This window comes from Muscardinus avellanarius (genome assembly GCF_963383645.1).
Source record: "Muscardinus avellanarius genome assembly, chromosome: 2".
NCBI lineage: Eukaryota > Metazoa > Chordata > Mammalia > Rodentia > Gliridae > Muscardinus > Muscardinus avellanarius.
In genome coordinates, this window is record NC_137787.1 from 36,591,776 (window position 1) to 36,612,831 (window position 21,056).

General features: G+C 37.4%; 1 protein-coding gene across 2 annotated transcripts in view; it reads left to right on the top strand.

Annotated features, from left to right (window-relative positions):
- The window catches only part of ALS2 (alsin Rho guanine nucleotide exchange factor ALS2), a gene marked incomplete at both ends in the record, with an annotated part of 77,831 nt that overhangs the window by 29,933 nt on the left and 26,842 nt on the right, over positions 1–21,056 (top strand). For both annotated transcript variants that reach the window (XM_080689074.1, XM_080689075.1), the window contains 13 exons: positions 2,069–2,240; positions 2,885–3,083; positions 4,758–4,823; positions 10,488–10,650; positions 12,811–12,942; positions 13,311–13,439; positions 14,649–14,719; positions 15,362–15,428; positions 15,752–15,954; positions 16,059–16,124; positions 18,087–18,185; positions 19,532–19,696; positions 20,828–20,939. In XM_080689074.1, the coding sequence (XP_080545200.1) occupies positions 2,069–2,240; positions 2,885–3,083; positions 4,758–4,823; positions 10,488–10,650; positions 12,811–12,942; positions 13,311–13,439; positions 14,649–14,719; positions 15,362–15,428; positions 15,752–15,954; positions 16,059–16,124; positions 18,087–18,185; positions 19,532–19,696; positions 20,828–20,939 (1,644 nt within the window). The remainder of the gene's footprint in view (positions 1–2,068; positions 2,241–2,884; positions 3,084–4,757; positions 4,824–10,487; positions 10,651–12,810; positions 12,943–13,310; positions 13,440–14,648; positions 14,720–15,361; positions 15,429–15,751; positions 15,955–16,058; positions 16,125–18,086; positions 18,186–19,531; positions 19,697–20,827; positions 20,940–21,056) is intronic.

Below are 21,056 nucleotides of genomic sequence, written 5' to 3' on the forward strand. Positions count from 1 at the left end.
TGCAAGGTCAAGGCCAGCCACAGCAACCTAGTGAGATCCTGTTTCAAAAAAATAAATAAAAGAAAAGGGCTAGGAATATAACTCGGAAGTAGAATATCCCTGGGTTCAATCCCCAGTAACAAACAAACATAAATTTCTATCTGCTAGTTATTTTTAAGATATTCAATTGTCAACCATAGTTATCTTACTATGTTATAGAACATTAGAAGTTATTTCTCCTAACTATACCCTGTACCTAGTAACTATCCTCTCTCCATCCCTTTCTACCCTATACCTTTCCTAGGTTCTGTTAGCTACTATTCTATTTTCTAATTAAACATGATTACCTTTTTTAGTTTCCACATATAAGTGAGAATATGTGTCCTTTGTCTTCTGTACCTGTCTTATTTCACCTGGCCTAACATTCTCCAGCCCCATCCACGTTGCTGCAGTGGTACCATCTCATTTCTCATGGCCACATAGTCTTTTATTGTGTATATATACCACATTTTCTTTTTTTAATATACTTTTATTGGTGCATTATAGTCTCACATCATGTTAACAGTGGCATACATGCACACAGCACTTGGTGGGCTTTCCCCCGGCTCCCTCTCCATTGCTCCTTCCCTATACAGGGTACTGAGATTGACATTGGTATTCATATATATGTACATAAAGCTGATCTCTACCACATTTCTTAATCCATTCATTTGTTAATACATCTGTTATAGGCATGAATTTATGCCTGTATCTTCGGTATGGTCAATAACATTCCAATAAGCTTGCAAGTACAGATGTCTGTTTGACAAACTCATTTTAGTTCCTTTGAATATTTATTCAGTAGTGGGATTTCTAGCCCATATGATATTCCTATTTCTAGTTTTTTAAAGAAACCTCTATATTGTTTTCTATAATAGCTGTGCTGATTACATTCTCACCACTAAATGTATTAGAGTTCCCTTTTGTTTGCATTCTCACAAATTTTATTTCTTTATTGATAGCTATTATAATTGGTGAGATAACTCATTATAGCTTTAAATTGTATTTCTCTGATGAACTAGTTTAACTAGTGGTGCAAGAGCATTTTTCCATATACCTGTTGGACATTTGTATATCTTCTTTTTCTTTTCTTTTTTTTAATTTCTTTTTTTAGGTGGTACTGGGGTTCCTGGAAGCCCTTCTACCTCCGGGCTACACTCCCAGACCTTTTTTTTTTTTTTCATTTGGAAACAGGGTCTGTTAAGCCAGCAAGGCTGGCTCCGAACCAGTGTGATCCTCCTGTCTCTGCCTCCCAAGCGCGGGGATTACAAGCGTGCACCACCACGCCCGGCTGTCTATCTTCTTTTTAAAAACATTTATTTCAGTCATTTGCACAATGGTTTTTTTTTTTTGTATTTATTTTCTAGTTTCTTACACATTCTGGATATTTCTCCTTCCTTAGATGAATAGTTTGCATGTATTCCCAGTTATAGATTGTCTCTTCACTCTGTTGATTGTTTCATTTCCTGTGTGGAAGCTTTTTAGATTGATATAATCCTATTAGTTTTATTTCTTCTGATGTTTGTGCTTTTGAGACAGCAGCCAAAAATATTTGTCCAAAGCAATGATCTGAAGTATTTCCCTACGTTTTCATACGGAAAATATTTTGATATTCCACTTTTAAAAGGGAAGATAGTTTATGGACACTTGATAATTTTATACACAGCATAGGGCACCTCTCTGTGCAGAAGGGGGTCTTGAGACCTTTAACTCTGTTGTTTGGATCTCTGTATGTATATGGTGTTCATGGTTCCAAGCACTGAAAATTTTAAGAATAACTTGAAGGTAAAAGTAGATGTATATAAGTTATACATAGATCGGAATATACATATATAACAGTAGTGTACTGGTAAGCCAGCTATAAAACAATTAAAACAGGTCCTGATCTGTAAATTTTCACTATGGCCAATTTTAACCTACCAGCTTAACCTGCCATCACAATTCCTGAATATTTAACCATTGACTCTTGCCAGCTGATAGGAGCCAGCTTCAACACACCAATTTGCTGCTCTTAAGTTATTTTTTATCTTTTTATTTTCCTCTTTTTCAGCTTGGATATATAAGCAGAGTAACAGCAGGAAAAGATAGCTCTCTAGCCTTGGTGGACAAAAACATTATGGGGTATATAGCCAGTCTCCATGAATTGGCTACTACAGAAAGACGGTTCTATTCAAAACTAAGTGACATCAAATCTCAGATCCTCAGGCCTCTTCTCAGTCTCGGTAAGTTGAAACTCACCCTGCTTCTGTCTTTGTGTTGGTCTCACCTGCTCTGTTTTTGAGCCTTGTTACTTGGGAAGAAGTCCTAGAAATGAAGAACTTAGGACTGCAAAAAGGCAAATAATCTGCCGATGTCTTCTGTAAAGTCACAGTGACCGAGGCGGCCTGGTTTTTGGATTGCCCATGCTGTATTTAAAAGCTGGGTTTATCTTAGGGCAAATAGATCAGAAATCAGTACACAAAGTTGAAAATGTTAACCAAGATGTAACTACAGAAGTAAGTTTAATGTCTGGCCATCACTAGCTAGTTTGTCAAATTATTCACTTCCCTTTTATTGGCTTCTCAGATTTGACTGATCTGTAGAACTCACTTGGAAAGTTGTTTTTTTCCTTTTTCCATTTGTGATCTTAATATTAAATCTACTGGGTCAAAACTATAAGATTCCCATGGGTGTGTTTTTAATATACATTATGTTGACGTTCCTCTAACGACTGGACTCCATGATATCTGAATCACGGAGTATAATTATTTCAGTTCCACAGATGAGAATACTTTTTAAAATGTTAAATATTCTTAGAAAAGGGAAACTGATAATCTTGATTATATGGTCATAAGATATTGTCATCATTATCGTGCTTTTGTTGCAGAAAATTTGGGCACTGTGACCACAGTCCAGCTCTTGCAGGAGGTGGCAAGCCGTTTCAGCAAGCTGTGTTACCTAATTGGTCAGCACGGAGCCTCACTGAGCAGCTTCCTTCAGGGGATAAAGGAAGCCGGGAGCTTGGTCATTCTGAAACATGCAAGTCTCTTCTTGGATAGTTATACAGAGCAAGTATCCAGTCCCGTGTCATGTTCAGTCTCTGCAGGGTTATTCTGCCAAGGAGAACAGCTCCTTTATCAGAAGAGACTAGATTAGGGACAGTGATATAAGGTAATAGAAATTGAAAAGCAGTATTTTAACTTAAGCCAATTTTAGTTCTGCATTGCTAAAGTTCAGTTTTCTTTAAGAGGAAAGAAAAGGTTTAAAAATAATGAATTCTCATATTTTTTCTAGTAGAGTGATTGATAGTCTACCTAATTTATATAAAATATACTGTGATAAATCTGGTTATTTTGTCTACTTGAGGAAGTTATACCAAATGTAAGAGAAATAAGAAACTAAATATTATTTTAATGCAACATAGTAATACAGAGCTGTTTTGATATCTTTCTTACTGTTGTGTCATTGGAGAGTTTAAAAGGCCATAAAAATATTTTTTAATAAAACCTAGAACAGAAAACCTAAGGGTTTCCTTATGGTTTTAAGTAAAATATCTCAAGTGCATTTGAAAATTTAGCTTAAAATATTCTTTTTCTTAATTTTTATTTTGATACTATGATTTGGGACATATTTAAGTATTATTTTATTTAAAATAATAGTGTAGTAGATTGTGTTCTTGATCTGAAATATGTATCAGTTTTATTCTTTTTATATCATTCAGTCAACAATGCCCACTGAGTGCTAGGCACTGCACAAGGCTCCAGATTCACAGCAGCTACAGCATGGAGCCAAGGAAAAGCCCCTGCCCACAGGGAGTCATGTTCTGCCCATGTTTTGTTTAGGTTATTTATAACACTAATAGTGTATGTTTATTATTGGAAAATGTACCAATAAAGACAATCAAAAGAATATTTAAAAATCAAAAGGATATTTAAAGTTACTTTAATTTTACCACTAGAAATGACTCCTGTTAATCATCTTAAGTATTTGTACTTTCAGACTTATACATATGTGTACAGATAGATGTATGTGATTTCAATTCTAAGCAAATTTAATATATTTAGAACTTGTCTTAGAAGAAATAGCTTGGTTTGGTTTTTTTAACTCATTGACTTTCAGACATAAAAATGATATAAATTGATATTAATTTACTTTTTTAAAATCAGATTTTGTTATTTGTATGAGGTTTCAGCTCTTCTCAATCTCCCAATTATGGGATTATAAGCACGTGCCCAACTATAACCATCATTTTTTTTTTTTAGGTCTATAGCACCTTATACTATTTTTCATAAGAATTTTTCTTCTAATTAAAAATGAAAATGAAAGAAATATACTTGGCTCAAAGCATTTTACCTACAGTTGTTCTCTACCAGTATATCAATGAGTAGTCAACATTTTCTGATGCTTTAACAAGCTCTTTAAACATGTTTTCCTGTCTTCACCATTGTTCATCTTTTGAAGATTTAATTGGGAAGCCTGATTAGAGAAATTTTTCATTTAAAATTTAACAATTTCAACCATATTTTTTTCAAGTTTGTTAGTACCAAGTTCTATCTGCCAAGTAAATTCTAGCATTTTCTGCACAGCTTTAGGTGATTGTAGAATTTCCTTTACAGTTTATGAATGTGGACATCATAAGAATTCTGAAACTCAGTGGTGAGATTTCAAGAAACACCTGTTCCAGATACTTCTTTGAAAACTCTGAAAAACAACTAATTTATATTTCACCACTAATATACATGTTTTCTTTTTTGCTCAAGGTATTGCACATCAATTACAAATTTCCTGGTTATGGGAGGATTCCAGCTTCTTGCTAAGCCTGCCATGTAAGCAAATATAACTGGCTTTCAGTTATCTTAACTGCCAACAATCATTGGTTATAGTGCTGTGTGTTTTTTAGTGCCCAGGGAAAACTTTGGCTTTGTTATTTTACCAAATGAATCAAATGTAGACTTTCAGTAACACAAAGAACAGGTACTATTAGCCCCTCACCATCAGTAGAAGAATTAGAGTATTAAAAAGATACTGAACTAAAATAAACAGGAGCTGTGTTCTTTGTTGTTACCATTTACTATCCTTGAAACTTCAGAAAACTCTATTCACCTCAGTAAGCCTAAGTTTTTTCATTGAAAAAAAAAGGTTGTTCTCTCCTTTATTGATAAGGAACAAATAATGTCTATGATAGTTACAGAAAAGTAGGTGTTGAACAAATAGTGAGATTTTTGTTTTTATCATTTGGATAAATAAAAACTCTTTATATGAGGCTAAGAATCCCAAACTACATAGTTTCTCAACATGTTTTGACCTAGCAGTAAAGACAAGTTTTTAAAAAATTCTGCATTTCAATAGAAAATATTTCAAATATGCCTTTATCACCCAAAGAAAGATGTTAATGTCTTGCCATGTTTTTGTTTTATTTTTTCATCTTTATCTCATTTCTGTTTTTGGGGTTTTTTTTTTAATCTTTAAGCTGAGTGTGGTGGCGCACACTTGTAATCCCCACGCTTGGAAGGCAAAGACAGGAGGATCGTGCAGGTTCGAAGCCAGCTGTGGTGGCTTAGGAGACCCTGTTTCCAAAAATTAAAAAAAGTATAAAATAGGTCTGGGAGTGTAGCCTGGAGGCAGAAGGGCTTCCAGGAACCCCATTACCACCAAAAAAAAAAAAAAAAAAAAAAAAAAAAAAAAAAATTTAACATTAAAGATGATTACTTCAGGGTTTTGGTAGATCTTATTTAGAGGGTTAAGACATTCCCATTTTTAAAGGTTGGAGAAGACTGATTTATATAATGTTAAACATCCTTGAGTTCCCAAGGTAAATTCCATTTTCTTGATATATGTTTAATGCATTGCTGAGTTTAGTTTGCTAATATTTAATTCTTCTGATTTATGTGAAGATGAGATTTTCCTTCTCTGCTGAACTTGGCTCATTTTGATAAAAAGATTGCACTAGCAAGTATACAGTGAGCTGGCAAGCATTTTCTCCCTTTCCTTTTTTTTTCTGCAGTAGTTTTTATGAGGTAGAGGTTATCTATACTATAAAGATTTGGTAGAATTCATCTCTAAAAAAATGTATGGCTCTCTATGGAGGCATTTCCTATGGAGATTTTTTTTTTTTTTTTTTTTTTTTTTTTTTTGCGGGTCTGGGGATGGAACCCAGGGGCATTCAACCTCCGAGCTACACCTCCTGCCCTATTTTTTATTCTTTATTTTGAAACTGGGTCTCACTGAGTTACAAAGAGCCTCACTAAGTAGCTGAGGCTGTCAGTGAACTGCGATCCTCTCGTCTCAGCCTCCCGAATGCTGGGATTACAAGCATGTGCCACCACGCCCGGCTCTATGAAGAATTTTTAAACTACTGATTTAGTTTCATTAATGAGACATGCTTTGTTTTTATGGCTTTAGTAATTATATTTTTGAAAAATTGTTTATTTTGTCTTTGTTTTCAAATTTATTGACATAATGTTCAGAATATTTTTTAAGATATTTTATCTCTGTATGACCATAGTTGTTTCTTGAATTTTTTTGTTGCTATTATTTATTTGGGCCTTCTATCTTTTTAAAACCTTGATCAGTTATGTTAGCAGTTTGCTCCTTTTTATTAGTCTTTTCAAAGATTAGTTGGTCCTGCTCAGCATGGTGACACATGCCTGTAATCCCAGTACTTGGGTGATTGAGACAGGAGGATCTCAGGTTCCAGGCCAGCCTCAGCAACTTAGACCATATTTCAAAATAAAATAGGGGATGGGATATACTATGGGTAGAATGCCTTTGGGTTCCATCTCTAGTACTACACTCATATACACACACACTAGTTCATCCTTTCTTTCCTTTGTTTTTGTTTTGTTTGGTTTTGTGGTACTGGGGATGGAACCCAGGGGCATTCTACTTCCAAGCTACACCCCCAGTTCTATTTTTTTTATCTTTATTTTGAAACAGGGACTCATTGAGTTGCAAGGGGCCTCACCAAGTAGCTGAGGCTGGCCACAAACCTGGATCCTCTTGTTTCAGCCTCCCGAATGCTGGGATTACAAGCATGCGCCAACATGCCCAGCCTTCTTTCCTTTGATTTCATTAATTTCTTTTCTTTATTTTCTTCTACTTTGTGGTCACCTGTTAATATCTTCCAACTTCGTAAGTTTAGTACTTCACTAGTTCTTCAGGGTTTTGTGGTGGTGGTGGTGGTATGTGGTGTGTGTGTGCCTTTTTCTCTCATTCTTTGTGATGCTGAGAATTGAACCCAGGGGTACTCACTGAGTTGCTGAGCCTGGCTTTGAATTTCAGTTCTCCTGTCTCAGCCTCCCAAGTACTGAGATGACATGCATGTACCACTACACCTGGTGGTAGAAAAAAAAAATTTTTTTTTTTTTTTTGGTGGTACTGAGATCCCATACCATTTAACTACAGTACTTACTAGGAATTGAACCAAGTGTCATTCTACCTCTGAGCTGTACCCTCCCTTCCTACCCCCCCTCCCCCCTTTTTACTTTGAAACAGGGCTTAGCTAAGTTGCTGAGGCTGGTCTCAAACCTGTGATCCTCCTGTCTAACCTTCCAATTACTGGGATTTCAAGCATGTACAATCATGCCCCCTAGCCCTTTTCAAAATCTTTATTTTGAGACAGGAAGTTGCATAGGCTGGCCTCAGACCTAGGATCCTCTTGCTTTAGCCTCATAAGTAGCTAGGATTATAAGCTTGAACCACCATGCCTGACTATAATGATAAAGTCATTTAAGACTATGAATTTCCTTCAGGTTGTTGTGTTAATTGTATCTTACAATTTTGATATTTTGTATTTATAATATTCAATTCTAAATATTTTTCTAATTTTCATTATGAGTTCTTTTTTTTTTTTTTCTTTGTGGTGTTGGGGATTGAACCCAGGGGTATTCTGCCTCTGAGCTACACCTCTAGCTCTTTTTAATTTTTGTTTTGAAACAAGTTCTCACTAGATTGCTGAGAGTCACCAAGTTGCTTAGGCTCGTGTGAAGCCTGTGATCCTCCTGTCTCTGCGTTTCAGGTACTGTGATTACAGTCATTTGCCGCCATGGCTGCCTATGAATTCTCTTTTATTTGCTTGCAATTTGCTTGTTTATTTCCAAGGTTTGGTCTTCACCAGATTAATGACAAGTTCAACTTTAGCATGTTTTAACATATAGGAATCCCAAAGATTCTTGAATTTTGGGTCCAGTGTCACTTGCCAGTAATCCCAGCAGCTACTCAGGAGGCTGAGGTGGAAGGATCATAGGACACCATGTGTTTTAGAAGAGCCTGGGAAATATAGTGTGACTATATTTTAAACAAAACCAAACAGATCCCCCTGATATTGCTGTTTGTGTATTAAAATGACACCATTTTACATTCTTAACACTTTCAACCTTTCTACATTGTATTCTAATGCATCAAATAAACGGACTTATTTTTATTGTTTATCATTCTATGGGCTTCTAAAATTTAAACGTGTTGGAATTAGAGATTTTACGTTTATTTATTTATTTTTGGCACTGGAGACAACCTAGAGGCATTCTACCTCTGAGCCCTGTTTTATTTTTAGTTTGGAAACAGTGGAGCTAAATAGCTGAGGGTCTCCCTGAGTGGCTGAGGCTGGTCTTGAACCTGTGATCCTCCTGTCTCAGCCTCCCAAGTAGTGGAATTACAGGTGTGTACCACCATGCCTGGCCCACATTTTGTTTATTGACTCACCCACCGAGGGGCCACTTGGGTTGTTTCTACCTCTGATATATTGATATTTATTTTTATTTAAAAATATGAGTAAACGCACAAACGTGGCCATGTGGGGAAAGGATGGTATTGCTGTTGTTACCCCAAGAAAAGATAAGCTGAGGAGCCTGTGGTTCAGGTTTCCTGAGATTACACCAGGTCCCCTTTGATGGAGGTCTGTGGGCAAGGGCGTGAGGGAGTCCTAGAAAGCCACGGGCTTACAGCAGCTTACCAGCACATTTCTGCTCTAATGTGGACAGGACTCTGCGCATACGGGGGAACTGGTGCAAGAGATTGTGTGTTCTCACGCCCTGCCTTCCTCTCTCAGTAGCGGGTTGAAGCTGAACTTTTCTGCAGAGCTCAATGAGTGTCCTCAGCTGATCTCTGCAGCAGGATATGGAGGGGAAGCAGAAGATCAGCAACAAGCCAAAGAGCAGAAATCCGGGCCGTGCTCCTGAGAGCACTCTCTCCAAGAACTCTTAGCTGTGTTATTAAAGTTAGATTTGAAGCCGGGCGTGGTGGCGCACGCTTGTAATCCCCGCGCTTGGGAGGCAGGAGGATTGCACAGGTTCGAAGCCAGCCTCACTGGCTTAAGAGACCCTGTTTCCAAATAAAAATATAAAAAATAGGTGTCTGGGAGTGTTCCAGGAACAAAACAAAACAAAACAAAAAAAGATTTGTGCAGTCTGATTTTGGGGGCTCCTAGAAATTATTATATTTTAATCCCTTTTTCTAAGGTAATACTTAATGATTTCTTAGTTAAATATCTCTTTACTCTATATTTCTCTAAAGGATTACTTAATGACTTACTTTGAGGCCTTATAGCTAAGAATTATAGTAAAATGTTTGCAGTGTACTCAGGTAGTGCCAGGTACATAATTATTACCCATCAAGTGACATGATTTTTCTGTCCCGCACATTCTTACTTTCTTTTTTTTTTTTACAAATATATATATATATATATTTATTTATTTATTTATTTATTTAGTGGTACTGGGAATGGAATGTAGGGGGCATTCTATCTCTTAGCTACATCCCCAGCCCTATTTTTTATTCTTTATTTTGAAACAGGGTCTCACTGAGTTGCAAAGGGTCTCACAAAGTAGCTGAGGCTGTCTGTGAACTGTACTCATCTTGTCTCAGCCTCCCAAATGCTGGAATTACTAGTGTGTGCCACCCTGCCCGACATGTTTACAAACGTTTAAAAGGTTCTGGTCTGTTAAACATAGTCTCAGTGGGTTTCTGGTCAGCATTAAAATTAGTAGTAAAATTTTAATAATGAAATTATGAAAAACTGAATAATAAAATAGATTTTGGTTTTACTCTGAAATGCTGCCTTTTTTTGTGTGTGTGTGGTACTAGGGTTAGAAACCAGGGGCTTTTCTACCTCCAGGCTATACTCCCAGACCTACTTTATACTTAATTTGGAAACAGGGTCTCACTAAGTTGCTGAGAGCCTCACTAAGTAGCTGAGGCTGTCTTCGAAACTGTGTGATCCTCCTGTCTCAGCCTCCCAAGCGCAGGGATTACAAGTGTGTGTCACCACGCCCAGCTAAAAATCCTATTATATAGATAGGGAAGTTCTTTTAATTACATTTGCATTTTGTCATTATTTAATTATATCTATAATATTGTATTTACCTTAGATTTTTATAATAACTAAAAAATGCACATTCTGAACAAAGGTACTGTCTACTAAAATTTTCTAAACAATATCATGCATATTATCAATACCAAAATGATTAACTGAATCTTTTCTCCTCTACTTCCAGTGATTTCCTAAATAAAAACCAAGAGCTGTTGCAAGATTTATCAGAAGTGAATGATGAGAACATTGAGTTAATGGAAATACTGAATACTCTGTTTTTCTTGCCAATCAGACGACTTCATAATTATGCAAAAGTTTTGTTAAAGCTTGCTACTTGTTTTGAAGTGGTAAGCTCCCATATGTACCCTTTGGATTCTTGGGAATCCAAAGATCATAATAGCCTGTTTGGATTAAGCCTGCTGTTTCATTACTTTAATGCATACATGTGTCTAATTAAATATCTTTTTCTCTGGGAAAGTGAAAGAGAAAAGTATGAGTAGGTAAATGTAGTTTTCTGTGAATGTAGTTTCTTTTCAGGCTTTTCTTTTTCTTTCTCTCTTTTTTTTTTTTTTTTTTTTGGTGGTACTGGGGGTGGAACACAGGGGATTTTCTACCTCCAGGCTATACTCCCAGACCTATTTTATACTTTATTTGGAAATAGGGTCTCATTTAGTTGCTGAGAGCCTCACTAACTAGCTGAGGCTGGCTTCAAACCTGTGCAATCCTCCTATTTCAGCCTCCCAAGTGCTGAGATTACAAGCGTGTGCCACCATGCCAAGTCCTTTCAGGCTTTTATACAGATTGGTTGTATTCCTTTTATGAAGCTATGTCTAAAACTGAGACCCTTAATAATAGTTGCTAAAGTCTATGGAGTGCATACTGAGGCTGAGCCACACAGAGCTCTTTTTTGGGGGGAGGGTATTGGGGATACAACCCAGGGGCATTGTACCTCCCAGCTACACCCACAGTCCTATTTTTAGTCTTTTAAAAAAATTTTTTTTGAAATAGGGCCCCACTGAATTGCAAAGGGCCTCAATAAGTAGCTGAGGCTATCTGTGAACCACAATCTTCCAGTCTCCGCCAGTCACAAAGTTGCAGAGGGCTCCACTAAGTAGCTCAGGCTGACTGTGAACCTGCGATCCTCCTTTTTCAGACTCCCAAGTGTTGGGATTACAAGCATGCACCACCACACCCAACTTGCCCTTTTATTTTTCTTTGAAAGAATAATTACTGTGGACAGATAAACTGTGGTTATTCATATTTGAGTACTGGATGATGTTTTTCTCAAATATGAATATATATACCTGTAATTTTAGGCAGAACAACTGATAGTGTTTGTTGCCAGTGGTAACAAAGCTAAAGTTTTTTAAGCAAAAATTAGAATGTTAGAGACATATCTACCACTGTGAGCCTGACAGTTTCCTGGTACTTAGGACTTTTTTGTTCTGGTGAGATAGGTGGTAATATTAATGATTTTTTATGCTATATGGCAAGATGTATCAACATTTGGAAGACCTCTGTAACTTGCCAGTATTTTCCAAATAATCTACAATGTTGCAAAAATCAGATACAGTGAAAGATCTATTCAAAGTGCAAGACAGACTGGTAAATTTTAATATAACAGTTCATCCTTGGTTTCAGATTCAACACTGCAGCTACCCTTTAAGAAACTACTACTTAACAAATTGTAATTTATGTCAAAAGAAAAATATCCACAATTATTTGAAATGGCTATTAAAATACTTCTTGCCAGGAGATGTCTATTAAAATACTTCTCACTGGGCATGAGACAGGAGGATCACAGGCTGTCTGCCAGCCTCAGCAACTTAATAAGGCCCTGTTTCATAACAAAATAAAGTAGGGCTGGAGGTAGCACTCACAGGTAGAATGCCCCTAGGTTCAATCCCCAGTACCAAAAAAAAAAAAAAAAAGACTAGACTAGACTAGATTTTCTTCATGTATTTCAATCAAACAATGTATCATAACAAATTAAAACTAGAAGTAGATATAAAAATCTCACTGTTCTTTTAAGCCAGATAATAAACTTGGAAAAAATGCAAACCAATACCACTTTTCTCACTAAAAGTTTTTTAGTTTGAGGAAATACAGTTGTCATTTAAAATCTTATTTTTAAAAATGAATTGATAAATATTTTAAATTTTTCTTAATTATATTTTCTATTACAACAAATGATATACCCCACATATTCAAAATAAAGGCATTCTGAGGATAAAACATCTGACACCTCCTGCTCTGTCTTGAATTCTCTGCTCTCACTGATGACGGGCAGCATCTGGTTCTTCCCCCTTGAGTTATCCCATTTCACATGTGCATGTTTATGTAATGGAATTTTGTGAAGCTCTTTCCCCAGCTCTCTGTGGTGTGCCACTTCTGTTCTCAGGCTAAATTTTCTCCTTAAATTAAATGTCTACATCATACTGAGACTGCGGATTCGGAACAGTTTTCTTATGTTCTTTCCCCTCACCCCCTCAATTATTGGTCTGTAGACATCTCCAGAATACCAGAAGCTGCAGGATTCCAGTTCTTGCTATGAGTCTCTTGCTCTCCATCTCGGCAGGAAAAGGAAGGAAGCAGAGTACACCCTGGGCTTCTGGAAGACCTTTCCTGGGAAAATGACGGTAAGCCATGCCAGCTCATCTGTTGGCCCAGCAAGCAGCAGGCATTTCTATAACAGGTGTCCCCATTCTCTCTGTTCCGTTCTTGTTTGTAACAGTAATGCTTCGGTAATCCCTTTCCTAAAATGTCTAAGGACCATAGCAACAGAAGCTCTAAATGTTAACATCTTCATTTGTAGGAATCTTCTGAAGACTTCAGCTTTAGTTCTCGTCTTCTTTTTAATCTCCTTTGGGCTTCCATCCAAATTTAGATTTAACACCATGCTAAGCTAGAGCAGTCAGTTCCCCTAATGTGATGTCTGTCTGCCTCATTTTTCTTTGTGTGTTAGAATAATTTGATTGCTCAACAGAGTATTTGTTTTTAATTCTAGGATTCCTTGAGGAAGCCAGAGCGTCGACTGCTATGTGAGAGCAGTAACCGAGCCCTCTCTCTGCAGCATGCTGGGAGGTTTTCTGTGAACTGGTTCATTCTCTTTAATGATGCTCTGGTCCATGCCCAGGTAGGCTGCATTCCTAACCTTAAAGAGGCTTTGGAAGCTGAACCACTAATATTATTAACTATAGTCGTGCATCACTTAATGATGGGAATGTTCTAAGCAATGTGTTGTTAGAGCCAGCTCTGGTGGTGTACGTCTGTAATCCTAGTACTTGGGAGGCTGAGACAGGAGGATCACAAGTTCAAAGCCAGCCCCAGCAACTTAGTGGGGTTCTCGTCAACTTAGTGAGACCCTGTCTCAAAATAAAAAATAAAATAGGACTGGGGTATAGTTGGAGGGAGAACATCCCTGAGTTCCAGCCCCAGTGTCCCCCTCCAAAAAAATAGGGCTGGGGGTATAGCTCATAGGTAGACTGCCCCTGGGTTCAGTTCCCAGTACCATTAAAATAAAAAAATATGTTGTTAAGTAATTTTGTTGTTGTCTTCAGATCATAGAATATACTTCACAAACCTGGATGGGATAACCATTACATACCTAGACTGTATGGTATAGCCTATTGCTCCTGCACTGTAAAACCTTGAAGCTGGTTACTAAATACTATAGGCAGTTGTAACACAATGGAAAGTATTTATGTATCTAAACATATTTAAAGGGTTTGTTTACACCAGTATCACCACAGGCATGTGAGTAATGTGTTGTGCTATGACATCACTAGGTGATAGGAATATTTAAATTTTATTATAATCTTATGGGTCCACCATCCTCTTTGTGGTCAATCATTGACCGTAATGTCATTATGTGGTTCATGACTGTATAGTGTCAGTTTATGTTAAAAAACCTTTGTGATTTTTCTTCAGCTGTTGAATAAAACAGAATGTTTAGCTACAGCTAACATTTGTTATTGGGGCTGGATTTTAGAGAGCTTTGTGCATTCACATGCGTACGCTGCAGATCCAGCCCAGGGCCTTATACATGCTAAGCATGGGCTCTGCCATTGATTCATACCCCAGCAGAAAGCTTGCTTGTTTTCCAGCTTGAGAATGGGTCTCCGCCTTGTGAAGGGGTCCCTGCAGCAGATGCGGCGAGGCCCATGGATTAGCTACGTCAGGAACGCTCAAGGGCAGAAATAGTGGTGCCCGCCTCAATTTACTATCTTGGGGTATGCAGCAGAACCTGTGGGGCCCGCGTTGGCTAGTGGCATGCAGAGGATGTTGCAGAGATCCCAGCTGCACATGGGCCTTCGCCAACTTGCTTCCACGTTCTCTGTTTCAGTTTTCCACTCACCACGTATTCCCTCTGGCCACACTGTGGGTGGAGCCACTTTCTGAAGAAGCTGGTAATGTGTAAGTGTACCTCCCCTTCCCAGCCCACCTTCTCCAGGTCTCCCCATTTGTTATCCAGGTTGTTCTCTACACAAAGGGTTGGAGGCTGCCTCCCCATTCTGCATAATGAAGCTCACCTCCCAGCACACTAAGCAGTATAGTGATCTATCTATTGATACTGAAATGGCCAGTTGCGAAGATCAGGAAAAATCATGACAGAGTAAAGGGCACCTCCATTGCTCATGTCCCCATTGTTAACACACAGCAGGGTAGTTCTGTGTCCCTTCCCTGACCTTATACTCAGGGTGTGAAGCATATATATATATTTTTTTTTTTGGGGGGGGGTCTGGGAATGGAACCCAGGGGCATTTAACCTCTGAGCTACACCCCCTGCCCTATTATTTTATTCTTTATTTTGAAACCGGGTCTCACTGAGTTGCAGAGGGCCTCACTAAGTAGCTGAGGCTGTCCTCAAACCGCAGTTCTCTTGTAATACCAAATGCTGGGATTACAAGCATGCACCACCACACCCAGCTTGAAGCACTTACATTTAATTGACTTCAGCTTCTCTTGAGATAAATAGGCTGCTCTTCATATTTGAGGACTGATATTATAATGACAGTTTGTCATGCCTACTGGTATTAATCCTTGTGAACATTTTAGGAATGGCTTAAAGATAACGACACCTGAGGAACAGTTCACTCTCATTTCATCAACACCCCAGGAGAAGGTTAGTCCATTACATTTTCTTTCCATCTTTGGCCTGGCTCTTTCTGTCTCTTATGGTAATAAAGAAGAAGTAAAATTGTTCTGTTGGACTGATGAGCCACAGGTATATCAGATAAATCTTCATTAAGCCAAAACTATAGTTTTTAAAATTTTTCTTAAATATGACTTAATTTTAAACATATAGCAATAAATTCCAGGGGCCAATTAGTATCATACAATTAAGCATTAGGAGAAAGAAACATTCACACCAAAGAAAACTAGAATTTAAATTTGTTTTGATGAGTCATTGCCATAAGCTTATTGGCATTTACTTCCTGCTTCTAGACTAAGTGGCTACGGGCTATCAGCCAAGCTGTGGACCAGGCGCTGAGGGGGACATCTGATCTCCCCCTGCACGGGAGTGGCAGTGGTGCGCAGAGGCAGGAACCACCCTTCTCACGCAGTGCCAAGTACACTTTCTACAAGGATCCTCGCCTGAAGGGCGCCACTTATGACGGGCGCTGGCTTTCAGGAAAGCCACATGGCAGGTGAAAATGTGTCCTGGAATGAGGGTGCCTAGTAGTCACATTATGGAAAAAATATCGTCTAAAACGTTAGTTAACATGCATTGTCCTTTGCTTATACCTTCCAGAGGGGTCTTGAAGTGGCCTGATGGAAAGATGTATTCTGGCATGTTCAGGAATGGCTTGGAAGATGGGTAAGAACATGTTTAAAACATGAGGGTAAATTCAGGTTATTACAAGTTATTTTATGTTCAGGATTTCTTTTCAAACATGCAGTAGATTTTTGTTCTTTTTTAGACATGCATACAGTATATTAGGACTGACAGTAGATGTGTGAGCATAAGGAAGACTAGGAATCTGGGGTGGAACCTCTGATTCAGTTTGTTATGCAAAATAGCGCCTTAAAAAAAGGAAATCTTGTAAATAATATATTATCCTAATGATATTTCAGTAACATTTTTATATAGTTTGCCATTTTATAGCACTGTAAATATGTACATGATAAATATGTGGCAGTGAAATATGTCATGCTAAAAAGTAATTTATTTTACTATATAAAAATATAGATTGATAGGGCAGGAGACTTTTTGCCTGTGTAGTGTCCAGCAGAAGGCCCGTGTAGCCTTCCATCTGTCAAAGGGGGACTGCTTTTTACCCATTTTTCAGTTGTGAAGACTGAGAGCCCTTGGTAATGTTGATGGTGAGGCTATCAAGACAGTAGAGCCCCCTTACACAGTGGACACAGAAACTTTCTTTTGATAGTTTTAAACATCTTTAATTTCTTTGATCCATTTGTCAAAAAGGAAATCTGAGGAGTTCAGCCCTTCCTTCCTCCAGCTTGTGGGTTTTCTTTCTGGAGCTCCGCTGTACTCAGCACACTCCCTTATCACAGCAGCCAGTTATCTCATATTGTAATTTGTAGTTATCTGTGTATACATCTTTTTAGTAAGCTGAATTTAAGGGAGTGGGACTGGTGCCAGAACTCCAGCCCTGGTTCAGATTCTCACATCTCTAGTAGTTAGCTTTGTGACCTTAGGCAAATTATTTAATTGCTAGGTGCCTCAATTGTGTGATTTGTAAAATGGCCACGTTCAGTTCCTGGGATACACAGTGACAGTTCATGTAAAATATGAGGCGCAAGGTATGTGCAGAATGAAGGTGCCTTAAAAAAAAAGGAAATCTTGCAAGTGATATATTATCCTAATGATATTTCAGTGACTTCGTTTTTGTATAGCTTATTGTTTTCTTTTTTGTGCTTTTATTGGTGCATTATAGTCTCACATCATGATGTAAATCATGTTAACAATGACTCACATGCATACGCTTTTGGTGCCCCCTCTCCACTTCCCTCCCTCTCAATAAAGAGCACCCAGATTGATGTTGGTATATATTCACCTGTGTACACATAGTCTGTGGTAGTATTTCTACTAGTGAACCTAGTCTTCCCCCGCCCCTACCATTATATCTTCTCCCTGGCTCCCCTGAGGTTTTTCTTCATCATCTGGAGTCTCTCTCTCTTGAATCCCAGTTACTCCCTCTTCTGCATATGTTAGAGAAAATATGTGGCACTTCACTCTCTGTGATTGGCTAATCTCACTCAACATAATATTCTCCAGGTCCAGTTTGTCATATTCTAATAATATATTTACATGATAAATTTATGGCAGTGAAATATTTTGTGTCGTGCTAATTAAGTAATTTATTTTACTATATAAAATATAGATAGATAGGATAGGTGATAATGTAAATTTTTGTGATACCTTTAAATAGATTTTTAGATAAAAAGAACTTTGAATAATTTACCTTAAGCCCTTTACTATAGAGGTGAGGGAGCTTCAGTGCCTGGACTTACCCAAGATGATATGGCTTATTAGTGGCAGAATAGGCATAAGGCGCAGGTCATCTGCTTTCTTTGGCCTTGAAATAAAGCATCTTTTCTCTCAATATTGTAGAATTGATGTCTCACTCCTCTAAGACTTGCTAGTCAACTTAGGTAATAAAAGTAGCTTAAACCAAGACCCTATTTATTTTTTTTCCTCCTACAGGTAAATCTGTTCTCTGTCCTCATTAAAGTGCTCACTTACATATACATATACATATAAATAGGTGAATATGTCACAAGTGCATCTGCTTGTATTTTTTATTTTTCTTGGCAGTTATGGAGAATACAGAATCCCAAACAAGGCTCTGAACAAACAAGACCAGTATGTGGGCCACTGGAAAGAAGGGAAAATGTGTGGCCAAGGAATCTATAGGTAATACCATCTTTTACCATCAAAGGTTGTTAGACCTTTTGTGTTACTTTTTCACAGAACCATGTAAGCCTAAAGTTTGTCTAGCCAGAATGTCTAAGGAGTAAATTTTATTTATGATTTTCATGACTGAAACTGTATAAAATCTTCCTTTAAAGAGCACCCCAGCAAGGGGTGGTGGCACACTCCTGGGAGGCTGAGACAGGAGGATCACAGGTTTAAGGATAGGGTCAGCAAGTAGTGAGTCAACATAATAAGACCCTGTTTCAAAATAAGAAATAAAATCAGGCTGGGGTGTAGCTCGGAAGTAGAATGCCACTGGGTTTAATTCTCAGTAGCACAAGTAATTAAGTAAATAAGTAAGTAAAGAATAACTCCTTATCTATTACAAGATGAAAATCATTATTAAATTTCATTTTTACCTCAGTTATACATATCATGTAAACCATTACTTTCTCCACAAGTCTTTTCTATAAATTTAGTTTTATTGCTTGACTCTCATATGGACAAAACTTTTCATTCTTTTCATTGATAATTCACTGTTTCATTTTCACATGAGGAACTAAACATATTTTTTATGTTAATACAAAATACCACCCAAGATATCTTGTTTGTTTTTGTTTTGTGATACTGGGGATTGAATCCAGGGGCATTCTACCTCAGAGCTACACTGATAGCCCTATTTCGTTTTTTATTTTGAAGCAGAGTCTTATAAATTACCACAGGCTGCCCTCAAACCAGCTATTCTCCTATCTCAGCCTCCCAAGTATTGGGATTACAGGTGTGTGCCATCATGTCCAGCTTAACATCCTCCTTTCTTTCTCCCTTTCCTTTCTTTTTCTTTCCTTTCTTGTATATTTCTTGAGATTGAGCCCTGGGCCTCATGCAAGCTAGGCAAGCACTCTACCACTGAGCTATATTACAAGCCCTCCATCTATCATGCCTTTAAGTTCTTATACTCAGTCATTTAGTTATGAGGGTTTTTTTGTGTGTGTGTGGTATTGGGGATTGTACTTAGGGGCATTCTACCTCCAAACTATACCTTGAGCCTTACTTTTTATTCTTTATTTTGAAACAGAGTTTCACTAAGTTGTAGAGGGCTTCAATTAGTAGCGGAGGTTGGCTGTGAACCTGTGATCCTTCTGTCTCAGCCTCCTAAATACTGGGATTACAAGCATGTACCACCACACCCAGCTAGGATGAGGTTTTTGATTGGTGAAAAATAATCACATAAAACATAAACAATTTTAGCTACCAGTGAGACTGAGTATAATTTTGAATTTTTTAGACTTTGTAAAGATAAGCAATTTGATGAACTCATGATCTTTATCCATTCTTTCCAACCACAGTTATGCCTCTGGTGAAGTGTTTGAAGGCTGTTTTCAAGATAACATGCGTCACGGGCATGGTCTCCTTAGAAGTGGAAAACTGACTTCTTCTTCTCCCAGTATGTTCATTGGCCAGTGGGTAATGGATAAGAAAGCAGGATATGGTGTCTTTGATGATATCACTAGGTATGGTATTCTGCTTCTAATCTCAAAGTGTTGGGTGAAAGGATAAGGTGTCTGTACTTCTCCAAAAATAGTGATAATTATATGAAGGTTGAGTGTCTTAACAAATTTAAGAAAACTTTTCATAAGGGAAGAGTTGTTAGGTATCATAATTTTCATTTTCTTGTAGACCAAATAATAGACTGTTTTATGAAATTGGAATAATTAAAAATTTATGTTTGTACTATTTTCTCTAAGGCTTCACACATATGAAGGTTTCACTGTTGCAGAGAAGCTACCAAATCTTTATTTTACAAAGAAAATCCTTCAATGCAGTCAGTAAAACATAGGAATAGATTGTGGGAGAGTATCAGTGAATAGATCCTTTGGGATTAAAGAGAGAATGGTCTCCAAACAGCTTTCTACTTTTCTTTCTATTAGATCAGAGGCTTGTATTGTATCAGAGGCTTATTGGAATCAAGCCTAATAAGATTCTTTCCCTAAACCTTGGGAAGGAAGAATATAATTCTTTTACTTCCATATTTGATTTTGCCTAATTTGCTTTGAATTTAATATAAACTTCCTCCAGCTTCATTTGTTAAGTACCATAGGTTCCATAATGTGGAGTTTTACTTCTAAACTATATGATTATTTAGCAAGCAGTTTATCTTATTTTACCTTTTTAATAGTTATTAGTGAGATTTCCCTGAGTTTGAATAGGTAAGAATTGAACCTTTTATGACAAACCTCATATCTTACTTTTTTTTAACTAAGCAAACTTGGGTAAGGAAAAATATGTATAGGTTTGATTCTGCCTATTAAATTTTTAATTCTTGGCAATTTTTAATTACATTTCTAAGGCTCTCAAAGATATATACACATATACATACATACATACATACACACACACACACACACACATCTTTGTTTGGTAGGGCACAATATTAAATTTCTGAGAGAACATTACTACTTGTAAAAGACGTTTTTTGCTGTTAAATTATCCTGTGTTTGAGGAAACACAGTTAATCACTTTAACTAGGAAAATGAAATCTGTACCAACCTAGGAGTAATGCTTGGGATATCTAATGTAATCATTGCTACCACCACCCCAACTTAATCCTTATTTCATTGGCTTTTCTTTTTATTTCTGGGCAGGGGAGAAAAGTATATGGGAATGTGGCAAGATGATGTATGTCAAGGGAATGGTGTGGTGGTTACCCAGTTTGGATTATACTATGAAGGCAACTTCCACCTTAATAAAATGATGGTGAGTGGAATATTTGCACGTAGTTACCATCGACTTTTAAAAAACTTTTCATTTTTACTTGGTAGTGAACCCAGGAGCATTTTGCCTCCATGTTACCCCCTCCCTCAGCCTTTTTTA